Below are 15,715 nucleotides of genomic sequence, written 5' to 3'. Positions count from 1 at the left end.
CACTCTGAATCCAGACCTGATACCACATCTGTGTTTCTCAAGCTCAAAGTCAAGGGCAGCACTATCTGGAACCTTGGCTGATGCACAGAGAGGCAGAAGGCAAATTAGACTGAAGGTGGACCATAAAGCAGCTGAGGTGGAAAAGCACAGAAGCGAAGATGTAGTGCCATAGCACGTCTGCATGGGCGAGAACAAAGCTTGTGTTATGACAGTGCATACAGAATGGGTTGGGCATTTAATAGCAGATAAAGCAAACATAAGCAGTCACTGTCACAGGACAAATTCATTACACCCTGGCAGATTCAGACAAACCACACAGAACGTGGGATAGCTTGTATGTTCTGCAAAAGTTACTCAGCAAACCTTGTGTTTTCCCTAACATGGACATGATGTACCTGGACGTGGACATCTCAGCCTTATACCCTTGCCTGCAAAACTAATGGCTCTCATCAACAGAGCGGTCTGGCGGCCCTAATGTGAAATAAGGGAAGAGGCCCTTTTCTCCCCTTCCCTCACCACCTGCCTGATTCTCTCCTTCAACACTGTACAGGAGGAGAGCTACTAATACCTACTTCAGCATCCAACCCCAGCCCTTCTATAGATATGTGATCAGTCACAGGTGCATTTTACAATGATGATATCATTGCACGTTTTGCTTTCTTAAAAACAAGGGTAGATCTCCACAGCCCTGACCATGATGGGGAGGAAGACAAACATGGCTACAACCCACCTGTCCACCTCCTTTCATTCTGGGCCCGAGCCTGAGGCTGAACCACCCCTAATGCAAGTTAAAGCAGCCAAATGGTCATTAACGCATGCCAGCTGGGATCACCCCCAAGGATTCTTTTGCTGGCTCAGGAGTATTGCAGAACACAGTATTGTAGCTATGGCCCTTTCTGTCCTGGATATGTCCCAGACCATCGCTAATACAGAGAGAAAGAAAGGAGGATCAGATGGCATGAGATTCCAGCTTTTTCCTAGCAGGGGATTCCCTTTTGCCACGGAAATCCAGAAGTACCTTTCAAACTGCCTTTGTACTGCTACAAAAACATGAGACACAGGGGCTGGGCAACTTCATGTTCATGAGACTGGAACAAGATAATTTTTTTTCAACTTTATTAGTTCAAATGCAAGCCAGATCATTAGTAGTTAGCTGATCAAATTCTTCAATGGAATGATTTCTAAGTCTCTCCCCAGTTTGTGAAGGTCATAAGTGCTCTTTGCAAAGTTACAGCAGTTAATAACAGGCAATGTTTCTGGTAGTCTCAAGCAAGGATGGAAGACCTGAGTCTGGCTGGTGGAGCCGTGTGAAGACAAGAGTTATATAGCTGCTTTATAGTGCTCTTATTCTGGAACTGGCAGTGGGCATCTGTTTGCTGGCTCTATCAGTCTGGCATCTTTCACCAATAATAGATCAATATACGTTCCCAAATGGAAAGAGGTAGCTCATTATATCATACTAAGCACATGTTGGCCATATTGAAGTTAGCAGGTGTCCCTTGAGTGTAATGACCTAAAATTAATTGTAATAAGCAAGGAAAAAAGCACCAGAATCCTTTATATCCATGTCTAAAGGATTCTAATTAGGTAGACTCCACAGTTGATGACTTCTCATTTTCTATGAAGAAGTTACCAGCCTCATGCCAAAATCACATATAGCCACTGCTTTGCAAGTGCTCTTTGGCATGCAGAACATTAACCAAAATCAGTACAGCCAGAGCTGCCATCAGCAGCTGTGGAGACGAACTGAGGAAAACCTCTCATGTTAGAGTAGGGATGGGGTAGAGCGATGCTGTGAAAAAGCAGGATGAGACATTGCTACCTGTAACAGACAACTGAAAAATCTGCTAATAGGGACGTGCAAAAAACAACAAAAACAATTCCTCAGAAACATCAGCATCTCCCTCTTTGTGGCATGTAGTTTTCAAAGCAGTCCAACAGCTCCACAGAGCTAGCGCAGGCAGAACAGACATAGCAGAAGTGCTTTGGACTGCTCTCTGAGCAGAGCAGGCAGAAAGTTCATTTAGGTTCAACTCTAATCCCACCTACTGCATTTCAGCATGATTTTCTTCAAAGTGACACAGAGCAAGTGCCAAAAGTGTCTAGAACACCCTGAAAATCTGAGCTGGGGGTTTGTTGCCTGTTGGATTGTTGTTGTTTTATGTTATGAATATATCTCTGTAGTTTAGAAAGTGATGTCTGTGAGGTCAGGCAGTTAATAACCAGCTGAATTATCATCTCCTCCAGGAAATCAGGAGCCATTAGTAGAAGGCCTGTGCAAAGGTCAAGTGTAAGTAAAGCTAAAACAGTGATGCAGTCTTACAGCTTAACAAATATCTAATACTTGGGTCTATCCTCCTTATTTCAGGATATACACAATAAAGGCATCCTTTAAGGCTGCATGGCAAGTTAGCATAGTTTACACAGCTTCAACTTGAGATCTGGGGACTTCTGGGGACACCTACGTGTTCAGAAATCAAACTGGAGCAGAACTCGCTTGTGAAGTCCAGAAGAGGTATTTGATTTTTCAAACAAAGGAGAGTTCAGAGGTAACCAGATTTGTGTTTTTATACTGACTTATCATCATCAAGAAAAAGTAGAGGCATGGGTTAAGATTTTAGATCTCAAAAGTGGTTTTAGATAAATCTGTGCTAAAAAGAGCAGTTAAAAGCACATCCTACACATCCTACAGGACTTGCTGGCTGTTTTTCCAGGTCTGGAGCTGCTCCGTTACGCAGACTGCGCTTGTGGTTAAGACATCTCCAGTGACCAAAGTCACAGTGATACTGTAATTCTTTACAACCACCATAAAAATGCTTTGGCTTTAAAACATAAACTTGAGAAAGAAATGAAACATAAATTCTTAAACAGTTGCTAAATTATAGCTTTTCTTTATCCAGTATAATTGTTTTTATCTGCATCGAGGATCGATGTCTGCATTATTGTAAAGAGCACACCTGCTATTTTTAAAGAAGTGCTTGAATGACACTGTAAAAATGTCAATTAGTAAAATATTAACTCTACTGGGGTGTTGAGAACAGAGCTCCTTTATTGACTTCTATAACACACAGCACGACTGCTCGGAGCCGCAGCGGTGCGGGCAGGATCCGAGGCGGCCGCCATCTGGTGGCTGCTGCCGGTCGCAGTGGTGCAGCCGGAGAAGTTCAGCTCTTGGGCCCGAGCACCGAACTCTGCCTGAACTCTGCCCTGCTCGATTCAAGACTGGAAGGCGGTTAAGGAGAAAACCGCAGCTCTTGTTTGAAAATAACACGCTGAATTCTGTGAGGAAAAAAAAAAAACAAACAACAACGGGAGTAATTTTAGGATGCATGTGTGAATGCAGAAGAATGCATCCCTCAAAGCATTAATTAAACACTAGCGCCAGAGCTGACTGATGAGCCACTGAGAGCGCATCTCATCTCTAACAGAATCCCATGAGATCTTCTTCCCCACCGTTTCACAGGAGTTACTTCCACTTCGTAGTGTCCTTTGACGACTTCTCTTTTGTGGGCATTTGGGACAGTGCTATCCCTTTGCTCCTTAATAAGCAACGTAACTCGGTGCTCTTTTGCTGTTGCTGCAGAAGGTACGGGGCTGTGTAATCCATCAGACCGCTACAAAAGGTGACTCAAGATCACGCTTCTCCAAATTATCTGACCACACATCTATGGATGTAAGTTTGTGCATTCATTGAGCAGCCCTGCTCAATGAAACAAACTTATTCAGGTGCAGCTCCGTGACAAGCTGGGAGCAGAAAAGCTTCTAGTCAATACTACGCAGGAGTTTACTTCAAAGGGCCAAGGCCGTGCTCCTAAAGATCAGTCTGAGAATGGAGCGGGAGGCAGAAGTGGCTCGATCCACATCACACACCTCATGTTTCTCCTCAGACACTGGAAATGCCACGGATCCACGTCCCTCCCCCTGGGGAACATATATCCCCCTGGGATATAACAGCAACGTGTAGAAGGAAACAACACATCCAGGGCATTTGCTTGCTAACAATCACAATCTTTTAAAATGTTATGAGCAATGCTCATGTCAAATTTATGCTCCATGGCATTTAGATTTTTAAAGACTTCCAGAGTGAAGAGCCTGAAACTGAAATACGTGCCAATCTGCCTTCTGCTCCAGAGTCCCCTTTGTGGGAGCATGCAGGGTGAGCACGTGTGAGGCCAGGTACTGCAGCATGCAGCTGCTCAGTCTGCAAAGGCAGAAAGATGGTCTCACTTATTTGGCCCTTCACGTTCCTTAAAGAGTTGTATTTATGTGGCGTGTAACTTCACAAAGGATTCAGGGATTTTCAAGTATTCAAATACTCAGACTGTACTGGTAACAGATGTTCAATGATATTTTTAATTTTTAGCTTTACTGAAAATATCATGTATCAGTTGATATTTTCCATAAAATACAACTTTGAAAGAATGCCTGAGTATACTACACTTGCAGGAAATGTATCTGAGCCTTTCAGCTACTGCATTAAAACGGGCACTTCTGAAATTAGTGAGCAAATGTTCTGGGAGTCTAATAGGATTTCTTGTTTGCCAAAAAAAAATAGTGCTTTCAGGAGCACAATCTTTTGTGTAATCTCTCTCTCACAAGACAGATGGCATCATTAATTGCCTCTGTAACTAGTTAAATTTAAAAACCTGTGCTTAAATAATGTTAAAGTTGTGGTACATGCTGACAAACAGGAAATATTAAGGTAGAATCAGTCAGAGAAAAGGGAAGAAAGCCAAGGCAGAACAGAAAGGAATAGTAGAAGACCACAATAAACATTGATTGATTTAATACATCCTTGTTCGTGCCAGGAAATGTCACAACTTTAGTGATTTAGGAAGCATTTCTGCATTTTGGTGAACTCCTAAGTTGAGCAAAGCAATTGGCAAAAGTCCCACTGACTTCAGTGGGTGACGGTGTCACCTCTTGATCTTTATAAAGCAACTTTACATGAAAGTTATTTGATACGGCTCATCCACAGTTCTAATTATAATGCCTATGTAAATACATTTTGGCATTCAAACTTTACTGCAATCTGTATTTCAAAGCTAACATTATTCTGTTTCTCTGGTTTACCACAGTCACCCTATAGTGGAATCATTTACCAGAAGCCCCATTTTCTTTGTGCTTAAAATGGAATACAATTATCACAGCTCTGCCGAAGAGCCAGCTTTTGCCAGTGGATACCATATGCTAACTCTTGGGTTTTAAATACAAGCCCTGTGTTTAAAGCCTTTTCTCATACCACACAAGCCGTGATTTTCAGGCGTCCAGGAGAAAAAGACACCTAAATGGATTCGAGTGCATACAGACACACCCTCTTTTGAAAGTCCAGCCATGCAGCATTGATTATTCCATGAAGAAGAGACATGTTCCCTTTAACAGTTAAACATTTTCTCTAACAGTAAAGGTCCTAAGTGAAGATTGTAGAAGACAACAAACTCGCTCAGATAAGTAGGTGAGTGCACAAACAAAATCAGAAGACCTAAAAGCCAAGGAGATGCTTTGGGAATAAAATAAGTAATTGAGATTTAATGCAGAGATCTTAAATTCACACCTTTATGCAAATGCCCATTTTGAATTTGTAAACACCACTATCAATCACCAACAGTAAATGTTTTACTTTATTTAAAAATGATCTTGCTTTCTTTAGTCTTCAAACACAAGGCCACTACCCAAATACTGAAAGCTGAGCCTCCTCACCCAGATCTTACTTTACTTTTAGTCTGGCATGATGCTTTCCATTTGTACATCTGTCCTAACGTTCAACCCTTTTGGCCAGTACCAACCAAATTTGCAATAAAGTAATAATTTCAAATATATTAATCTCCCATGAGATTCCTAAAATAGGCAGCTGGGTAGGGGAAAAAAGCCTTTCTAGTGAGTTGCAATGGGAAAGGCTGTGGGGTGACTTCAGCTGGAGAACATGTGGGAACTTAATTTAAGGTATGAATCTATGGGAAACCTGGCTTCACTGTTCTTAAATTCATTCTGTTTAAAAATAAAACCAGTTGAAGTATTCAAAAATGCCCTTTATTTTCCCAGCATGTGACTTGTGAAAGAACTTAATAGATCACATTATGACAAGGAAATCTGCCCTTATAAATCAAACAAATGCCAGGTTACTGTAGCATAGAAACACGCAAGATGAATATTTGGTACAAACTGTGATCAAAACTGATCATCAGCATTCAACTACATTACAGTCAGACTAGATGATCTTAGTGGTGTTTTCCAATCATAATAATTCTACAGTTATTTCTTTAAATCCATTCTCTTACCTATTTATTCCTTGGCATTGAAAGCAGAGTGCGCTGGGACAGTGGCCACCACTCCTCTGCTTCCCTGCCATCCACCGCAGGCAGCAGCAGATTCTGGAGTCAATGCCCTTCTGCTGTCTTGATTTATTACATTATTTTTTATGTTGTCAAAAGTTCTGATACAGCTGACTGTGGTTTTACTGATGGGCTTGTAAATACTGGCAGGAAGTACTAGGGTCACTTGAATGGTTCTGATTCTGCCATTTAAAAGACCCCATTACTCATCCACACAGAACACTCTCCTGGGCAGGATTGCATGGCAGCATTAATTTAATCCCTTCCACTTTGCTTAGTTATGTCTGTTGTAAGTCACATAGTTCACCACTCCAAAACTACACTGCTTTCCTAGTAGCATTTTCCTTTCTAGGAAATTTGAGGTGCTAACCTTGAAATATCATGATTTAAAATGCTGTATTGTATAGTCCAGACCCCTCAAAACCCATCTCTTCCCACATCAGTGCAACATGTGCCCATGGTGTGAAGATTTCAGGACTGGAGAAACCACGCTGTCAGACACTACTAGAAAACTGAATTTCCTATCTTGTCACACAGTACCTGGATTTGCTGATCTTCTACAAAAACAGTCTGAAATACTCTAAAGCAAACAAATTACTAACTGCACGCACATTTGCGCTGCAGCAGAAAGTGGTGTGTGGCCTCAGGCTGGAATGACATCTCACACTGCTCTGTGAGGTGCTGAGGACTGCTATACTATGCATACAAAGGCTTCACAGCTTCACAAGGGTGAAGATAAAACCTGCCAGAACCTGTGCAGCACGGGTAGAAGCCCTGCCACCACCATCCTATTTGCCAGAAGGAACCATCAATATAATTTCTTCTTTAGATTCATCCTCAAGTTGTATCTGTATTCTTACAGAGACACAGGCTTATTCAAAATCAATTCAAAAACAATCCCTATAATTATTCTTTTGCAGAGCAAAATACAAGAGATTGGAAAATCTTGAAACTCAAATACTCTGTGTGTTCTTGCCATGAATCATCAGCTTAGTGCAGGATGACGTTATTTTTGGAGAAAACGCTCACTGGAAGAAGTATAAATATTATTTTCTTCTCATCCAGCTTTGCAAGAAGCCCCTCAGGCTTTGTTGGGTTGTTTCTCTTTGAGCAAAACATTTAAAAGGTTCCTCGGGTCCAAAGAGCAGAGCAGGTCTAAATTTTTATGTTATTGTTAAATAATCACTGGCTCTACTTACCTCAACGTGCCTCCTCCTCTCCGTGGAGGAGAAATGAAGTGGTCAAAAGGGCAAAGTTTTTTCTGGATAACAGTTTGGAGTCAAGTAGGAAAGCAGGCGTTTCCCCGTCTCAGAGGGACATTATGACACATCGCATCCAATCCACTCACCTGCTGTTCCATTGTTTGTGGATGGATGAAAGTCACAAAATCAACTGAGAAGTAACCAAGCACTCCTTTCGATTTACAGGCTTCTCCAATTTTTAAGCAGAGTGAATTAAGAACTGCTGGATCAACAGAACTTTGTGGAATGGTAGTGCCAGATGATCGCAGAGGTCCGTCAGCATGGAGCTGGTCTCCTGACGACACTACTTTTATGTCGCCCGTCGGCTCTATCAGCATATCCACTGTAAGGTTTGTGACATTTTCTGAGAGTGGGAAGGCTTCTATCACACCACCTAGCAAGAAATGAATTAGCAGTTAAGCTAGTAATCAAATTCACACGTGATGGAGTGCACAGAATGAAACCATCCAGCTCCTGTTGTGCTCAGACATTGCAGGGAGGACTGCTATGGAGATACAGCAAGTAAATAAATGCAACAGGAGCAGCATAGTAGGACCCACAAATCTCTTGAAGACAAAGATCTCCTGTACGTTCTCCATGAACGGTTCAACCAGTGGGTTTTGATCTGCAGATCCTTTGCAAGCAATTCCAAACTTGAACTATATCACATATCTGACAGGAAGAATATGCTCTTGGGCAATATGCTCTTGGGCTGTCTGACAGCACAGCCAGAAGAGCAGTGAAATGACATTATTGGGACCTTTGGTGAGCGGTGTCTCCTGCTAGGAAGTAGTCTTGGAGACTGCCATCCTTACAATGGTCTGACATGCATCGCCTGCCTTTTAGTATTCATCCACATGAGGAACTTGGTACATAGAAAAGCTGACAAATTCTAGCATGGTTGTCTGTAGGAAAATCACAAGTGTTCTGGCGTGGTGTTCTGGATTTGCTATTACTGAATGCAGTGCCACAAGCTTAGGATAAACTCATATGTAACAAAAAAACTGCCTTTATGTTAATGGGCACAGTTTTTCCCCCAAATATGTTCAAAGCTTTGCCTCACTTTTGTCTCTTCCACAGACAAAGGGATGTACAAAACGTGTATATCCACAGTATACAGAACAGTGGGCAGAAATCATAGAAAATTACCACCCTAAACACAAACACTGCACTTCTTCAGTCTAAAATTTGGCATAAAAATACAGGCACAAAACCACGTTACCAGAGGATGCTAATATATCTCTGACACTTGCAGAGTCCAAGCGATAGTTTTGTTTGCACTGCCTGTAATGGACAAACCTGGGCTCCCTTCCGAGCTCCTCATCAGTTGGATACTGCAAAGGTGCCATGACAGAGTTAACACAGGAAGCGCTGATGAGGTCTCAGCACCACGCAAACAAAACTTTCAGCTCTCAGACTGGAACTAACCGAGGATTATTGAGTCAGAATTGTGTGAGAAAGGTAAGCCAGGATTAAAAAAGGTTAAATTCTTCAATGAGATGTACGACTGATAGAATAGTCGCCTACAATTCATTCGCAAATGAACGTTTGAAGCGTAATGGAGAAATAAAAGGAGATAAATATTTAAATGGGCCCAAGATTAACAAGAATATGGCATACAATATGGTATAATTACTCCTTATAACACTTAACAGCGACTTTGCAGTCTTATTTACCTTGACTAAGAAATGTTTGGAGGAATTTTTCCCATGTAGGGAATCGTTTCTCATTGACTGGCTGTACGTGCTGTGCTAAAAGGCCCGGCAGCTCCTGGGAGATCTTCACCAAAGCTGGCTCCTGCAGAAACAAATTAAATAGAACCACAAGCAATTTTACTACAGAAATGAAAACTGCTTGTGGGGTGATTAAAAACCAGGCCTCCAACAGGCAAAAAAAAAAAAATAGTGGTTACTGTTTACCCACAGTAAGGAATCCTTTTTTTAATTTTTCTGCTTACTACTCTTCCCTCCTATTGCAAATTGTTCTTCTCTGAAAGACAGTTCCACCCCCTGCCTTCAGCGTAGCATCTATTTCATTATAATTTATATCAATAATTTGATCTGGCAACTGAAAATGCTAAGCACTTGGTAACTGCTTAGTGATCAATACCAGCAGTCAATAACTTCTACACTGTTTATATTTCGAAACTGAGCATACTGAAATAGTCACATACACCAGACGTACTGTTACTGGCTCTCTTTGTGCTTAAGCTGTTTTATAAGTGGAAACACCCTCTAGTTACAATAAATAAATAAATGAGGAAATAATCAAACACAAGTTTTTAAAATGTTTCATTCTCCAGCTTGTAATAAATTCAGAAGTGTATTTGTGCCTTTATCTATGGTAGAATTTGATCAGTCATATTATAGATGACAAACTAGCTTTTTCCTTGTATCAAGTTCTTCGCTATGTTATCACACAAACAAACCAACCCCATTAAATACAGAAACTAACTGCATTGCTTTTACTGCTCAAAACCGTCCCAGAAGTACACAAGCATATAAAGTGCAAGGACCCTGACTCTATTGCTTCGGGCTCCTTTCCTTGCTGCTTCATAAGCATTCTCCTGCTTCCCTTGGGTCTCTTTGCTTCTATTTTACATCCTCTCTCTCTACCATCCTGTGCTTCAGAAGATGACCAACTCTTCCTTTGATCTTGGCACCATCCTAAGCCAAAATCATGCTATCAGGAGCTCCAGAGGAACACGGTAAAACCTTATGGCTAACATCTAGGAACTGGAAAAAAAAGAAACATTCTCTTTTTACACATCAGTGAATTTAAGGATATTGGCTTTGTAGTGAAGCACATGATGTAATGCAACCAAAACTACAAATTGATAATAATCTTGCTGCAATTTATCTAACAGAATGAGGAGGACGTGCCAATAATGAAGGTATAGATTCCATGTATAGCAGACCTAGATACATCTTGTTCCTGGGCACAGTCTGCCTGTGAGACTTTGGAAGGTGACTTTCTTATGGGCTGCCCAGCCACAAAAAGGGGGGTGGGGCTCTTGTGCCCTCAATGAGGAACTGATGGTGATCAATGTGGTCTCTTATCATACACTACAGACAAAGAAAGTGGTTGACTTTAAATACCTCAGAGAAAAATGTTAATAAATAGCTTAAGTCAGTACACCAATATACTAAGCACATACAGGTTTATAGCAAAGACAAAGGATCACATAAAGAGCAAGAACCAAGTTCAAAATTTACCCAAATTCAGGTCTTACACAGATAGTTTCCTTACAAAAACAAATCTGTAACAAGAAATTAAGGGGTCTGATACCTCGTCTGACTGAAACAACAGAAAAGTGAACAAATATCAGTTGGCCTTGTCTTGTTTTGTATTCATGCTGAAATATTGTTAAGGCAAGAAGTTGCAAGATCAGGTGGTTTGTTGCACACTGAAAATAAATACAGCTCTGAAGAGAGGATCTGAGTCATGATGAATGACGTGGAGCTGCTGACCTACACAACGGTTTGCACCTGTCAGTGCATTCAGCAATACCTCTGTCACACCGAGCCTCATCCCTGAGCCCTAATGCCTTCGGGTATTGTGCAATGAACTTTACTGGTTCATAAAAGGAGGCTGCTGGCAAGGCAGAGAGCATTCACTTCACCTGTACGTACAGGAACATCATATGCCACCACTGTCTGTCCACATGAGGGACCTCAGAGAAGACTCGTGCAGTCCTTCCTCACCAACCTCAGTGCTTCTTGCGTCAGTGAGGTCAATTAGCACTGAAGGGAGTGCTGAGGATGAGATCAGAGCCTGGCAGGCTCCATCAGGACAAGCTGACTGTAAAACGTGCAGGCATCCAAACCAGCCACCTTACTGTTTTTTTGTTTTATTTTTTTTTAAACAGAAATAACTAATCCAAGGAAATCTGAGAAACGTTCTGGCAAGATCAAACCCATTGTAGCAGTGCTTTTAACAAGGCATGCCTGGATAATCAAGGTATTCACAGAAGGGAGGCAGGCAGCCGCTTCATAAGGATCAGCACCTGGAGTTCCAGCTGAAGGTTTTTTTTGCAATGGTAAGCTCTAAAAAGGCAATAATCCTGATTATAGGGAGTTTTAGTAGGCAAACACCAGCCCGGATCCAACATTCCCTCACGAAGGCAAACCTTTTAAAAGGATCAGCGCTCTGTAGGCTAATTTCATTTAAATGGGACGGTATCTCCAGCAGAGCTTACTGATGTTTCATTTCTTGATGTGGCCCCAAACAATTCAGAATCATAGGCTGAATGTAAACAGGGAGCATTTGTTTGAATCTTTCAGCTGATGTTTCTTAGCACCAGCAAAACACAAGCAGCCCAATACTGTTTACATTGTTTGGAAACCTTTAAATCTGTCCATATGTTTTGCACCTTTTTATAATGATGAGTAAGCATGAAAAATTGACACCTTTTTCCCTCTAAACACAAAATAATTTCTCACCCTTCTGCATGCTGAATTTTAAAAGGCTTTTTTAGAGTAGCAGTTGCAACAAAAAAATAGGACCAAATGTGGCATATGTTGAAGGCACTGATTGGAAATCTTCTTGAGAGAGATCAGTCAACAAAGAAAAGCCTGTTGAGAAGATAAGTAAATAAACAGAAAGAAGAAATAAAGTTAGACCTAGGAAGAAAGACCTAGGGACATAAAGAGGCTGCCGAGCAGAATGCATGAGAAAAACCTGGGGCTTTTTAGCTAAAAATCAGATGGAAAGGAAATTATTTAGACCTTGCAAGCAAATAGAGTGAAGAAAGTGACTCCAAATAAGTAAAGCTGACTGGGCCAAAGAAGAACAAAATGACAGATCCTCAGCAATACAAAGTACCCGTTCTTTGTTGAAGTCAATGAAGCTATGGCAATTTATGCCACTCCAACGGCGCTATGACAATTCACACCATTTATACAGCATATCCTTTATATTGTGATCACTGGAGCTATGATAACTTATTCCAGCTGCCTTGATGTGAACTGCTGCAGCCCAGCTTATCCTTATGATCTCAGCAATACCAGCAAACATGGCAATATTAGAAAGGTCCGGTAGCTGCTTTTGAACTGCAGTCCAAATGCATGGAATTATTTTCTGTTTTGCAAACTGAACCAAAATGACATTTCCTCTAATTCGTACAGGTACCTGCTGACCAGAACCACAATCTGCCCTGCTGAACAAAACTATTTGAAATCCTTATCGCAACCAAAACGTTTTCAGATGTGACATACCGACTACCCCACCTACTTAAAAGTTTGCAACCTGATTTAATGCCCGAGCGTTTAATTCTAAACTGCAAATTTTAAAATTAAAAAGTGCCATTTTTGCCTTCCATGAGCTGGAAAAGTACGTTCTGATAGAAGGTAACATCATGTAAAACAGCCATCATTACCAAGTAACACAAATGTTTTTCGTATGTAAAATTGCTTTGTAAAATATTTGCTCCATCTGCTGAAAGTAGCAAAGACAATTTTCCCTGATAGCTAATGGCCCATTTCAGCTGTATGGCAAGCGATTCGCCGTGGCTGCGACTTGCATTAAGTAGAATGGCGAAAACAGTGCACAGAATTCTCCACTTATGCAGTATTATCTACTCACTGCTTCCTGAGAGCCCGTCCCTCATTACCACGGCCTTCGCTTTGGATCAGCACACAGGACTAGGGTTGCTTTGACTCAAGAGGCTTTTTGTCAAACCGAGGCACATATGCTACGCTTCAATCTAAAAGCACAAAACAGCCACTTTCCTTGACGACGAGAACAAGAAGGTTAGTTCTCTTTCAACTTTCCAGCACTTAAACTGCTGTTCCTTTTTTCACACCACATGGGGCCATGGTTTTCTCTTCTGGCTCATGCTGTCACTCTGCACGCTGAGGATTTCAATATATAAAGATCAAGCACTTCTTTTAATTCTAAATTCAGTTACACACGCACGCACACAAAGCAACAAACGCTGGCCGAGTCCAAAACACCCCTCCCGATTGCTTCGGGTTCATTGTACACTCTGCTACTTACCATACCTCTATTGAAAAGCACATGTTTACATTGTGCCCCAAACTACTTCAACATCTGCTAGCAGACCAATAAAAGATAAATAAACCAGGATTGTTTAGAAGGAGAGATCCTTTCTATTTCCTCTGCACGCTCCCGAACTGGCAGCAGCAATATGCTGTCGAGATCCCCTTTTGTAGATGTCATCTCAGAGAACAATGTATGCAGGGAAATCAAAGACAAAACCACCGCAGCAAGAAGGATCCTGAAAGCTCCGTCAAACAATTCTGTGGGTTTACGCACAGCGCGTTAATTGGAGATGAAGACAATTTCATTAAATAATTTTTTTTTCCTACTCCAAAAAAATACCCTATGTGCACTGCTATTTTATGCCTAAAAGTATCTATTTGGCAAGAAAGTGGCCTTCATTTTTCAAGGCTCCCCACCTGTACCTTCAGAGTGAGGAAAACGTGACACAATTTTCCTACTTTCCTAAAAGCCGTTAAAGATATATCTCATGTTTATGTCAAACACAATATTTGGGTTCGGCAGTCTGGGTTGATTCCCCTCATACATAACGAGATAGCCAATACTTGGGTGCATCTTTTCCAAATTTTAATCAATCCCTGAAAATACACCATCAATTCAGATACCCTCAAATTAATAACATTTTCCTAATTAGTTTCTTTTTGCATGTTTCAAACTCCAAAAATTTTGCTCACTTTCTTTTTTTTGCCTTCATTTCTGGCTCTTTTCTCCAAAGAAAGGATTCCAATGAATTCCAAACAATGCCATTTCAGAAAGAAAACACGGCACCGTACGGATTATCCGCAGTCACTCACCAGGAATGTTATCTAAATTGCTGAGCTGTAACGCAGAAGGAATTGTCAGACAAAACCTGCGCTGCATTTTGCAAACAACACACACTTAAACTTTCTTAGAGCTGCCTATGCGCTCCTTTTTGGATTTTAGCAAAACAAACATTTTTAAAATAATCCAAGCAGGCATTTTATTGCGTGAGAGAACATTAACGGATTTCAGACTTCTTTAGTGCTCTTGCTTTATCCTCTCCCTTCCACGCTGTTATTGCTAAAAACTGGCAGTTAAATTCAATTGATTCAAAATATTCGGGATCCATATGGCCTCAAACCCTGGAGCTGAAGTTCTGATATTGCCTCACTGCTGTTTTCCAGCATTTGCCTCTACTCTAGTCCCCAGATGGTGGAAGTAACATTTAAACCTCCTTTCCTCTGCCTTGTACAATAGACCTTGGCACCATTTCAACTGTTTACTCCGGTAATTAACAGCACTGATACCACAACAATTACAACTCCTACAATCTTAACACAATAATGCTATGAATTAGTGAGAGCTAATGGCTGGAAGGTATAGTGGTTCCAGACTGCGAGATCTGTGCATTTTTAGAATAAAATAAAAGGTACAAACAGCACGCTTGCGGTAGACAATGATTACCTAGTAATTAGTTTACACAAAGCTTCCTATTTAATGGCAAAACGCTGTAATTAACGCGTGACAGAAAATCAAAGGGTACTTTGTAAGCATATGAAAAATTAACACTGCAGGCCTATAGCTTTATGTACTGATTAGAAGCATATTAAATCAATAGGACATACACACCAACAGCTTGCATATCTGATTATTTCCACTCTCAGGAATGGATGTCGTGGCTTCCATTTAAGCAAGGACTACAATTGTCAGGCTTTGGTTTGCTTAGGATTTAGGAAGCACCCAAAACACCGCTTCGGCAGCTACACAGAGATACCAATAAACTGAGTAAGAAGAGCACTGCAGATAGCTTAAATATTCACTATCTGCAGACGACTTAGGATACATTGCTGACAGAGCACTGTTCATAGCAGGAAACAACCTGCAACTGTTAAGCTTCACCAACAATCAGGTCCTCCTTGAAGCCTTAGGGAATCTTTCTCTTTTTCTACTAAATATCATATTGGACAGAAGAAATTTTAAAAGCTTGTCAGAAATCTGCAAATGTACCTTCTGTGTTTCTGCCACAGATCCTGGCCCTCTTCAGGCTGGAAAAATCTGCACACCTACAACTGTGTGCAAACAAGGGCAGCACGGCAGAGCCTTACTTCTGAGCCCCTCTGCTCCACATGGTTCAAAACCAGTCAGAAATCAGTGTGCTGA

At 41.2% G+C, this 15,715-nt stretch overlaps 1 protein-coding gene across 7 annotated transcripts in view; it reads right to left on the bottom strand.

Moving 5' to 3' along the window:
- IQCH (IQ motif containing H) overlaps nucleotides 1-15,715 on the bottom strand; it is a 62,254-nt gene that overhangs the window by 13,333 nt on the left and 33,206 nt on the right. For 6 of the 7 annotated variants that reach the window (XM_019619590.2, XM_019619591.2, XM_010717602.3 and 3 more), the window contains 2 exons: nucleotides 9,250-9,370; nucleotides 7,681-7,967 (listed from right to left, as the gene is read on the bottom strand). In XM_019619590.2, the coding sequence (XP_019475135.1) occupies nucleotides 7,681-7,967; nucleotides 9,250-9,370 (408 nt within the window). Of the gene's footprint in view, nucleotides 1-276; nucleotides 3,280-7,680; nucleotides 7,968-9,249; nucleotides 9,371-15,715 lie in introns of those variants that run through there. The other variant, XM_019619594.2, reaches the window with a different exon arrangement.

The sequence above is a fragment of the Meleagris gallopavo genome, chromosome 12 (genome assembly GCF_000146605.3).
Source record: "Meleagris gallopavo isolate NT-WF06-2002-E0010 breed Aviagen turkey brand Nicholas breeding stock chromosome 12, Turkey_5.1, whole genome shotgun sequence".
NCBI lineage: Eukaryota > Metazoa > Chordata > Aves > Galliformes > Phasianidae > Meleagris > Meleagris gallopavo.
The sequence above is the reverse complement of the archived record's forward strand: the minus strand, read 5'-3'. Positions and strand labels throughout refer to the sequence as shown.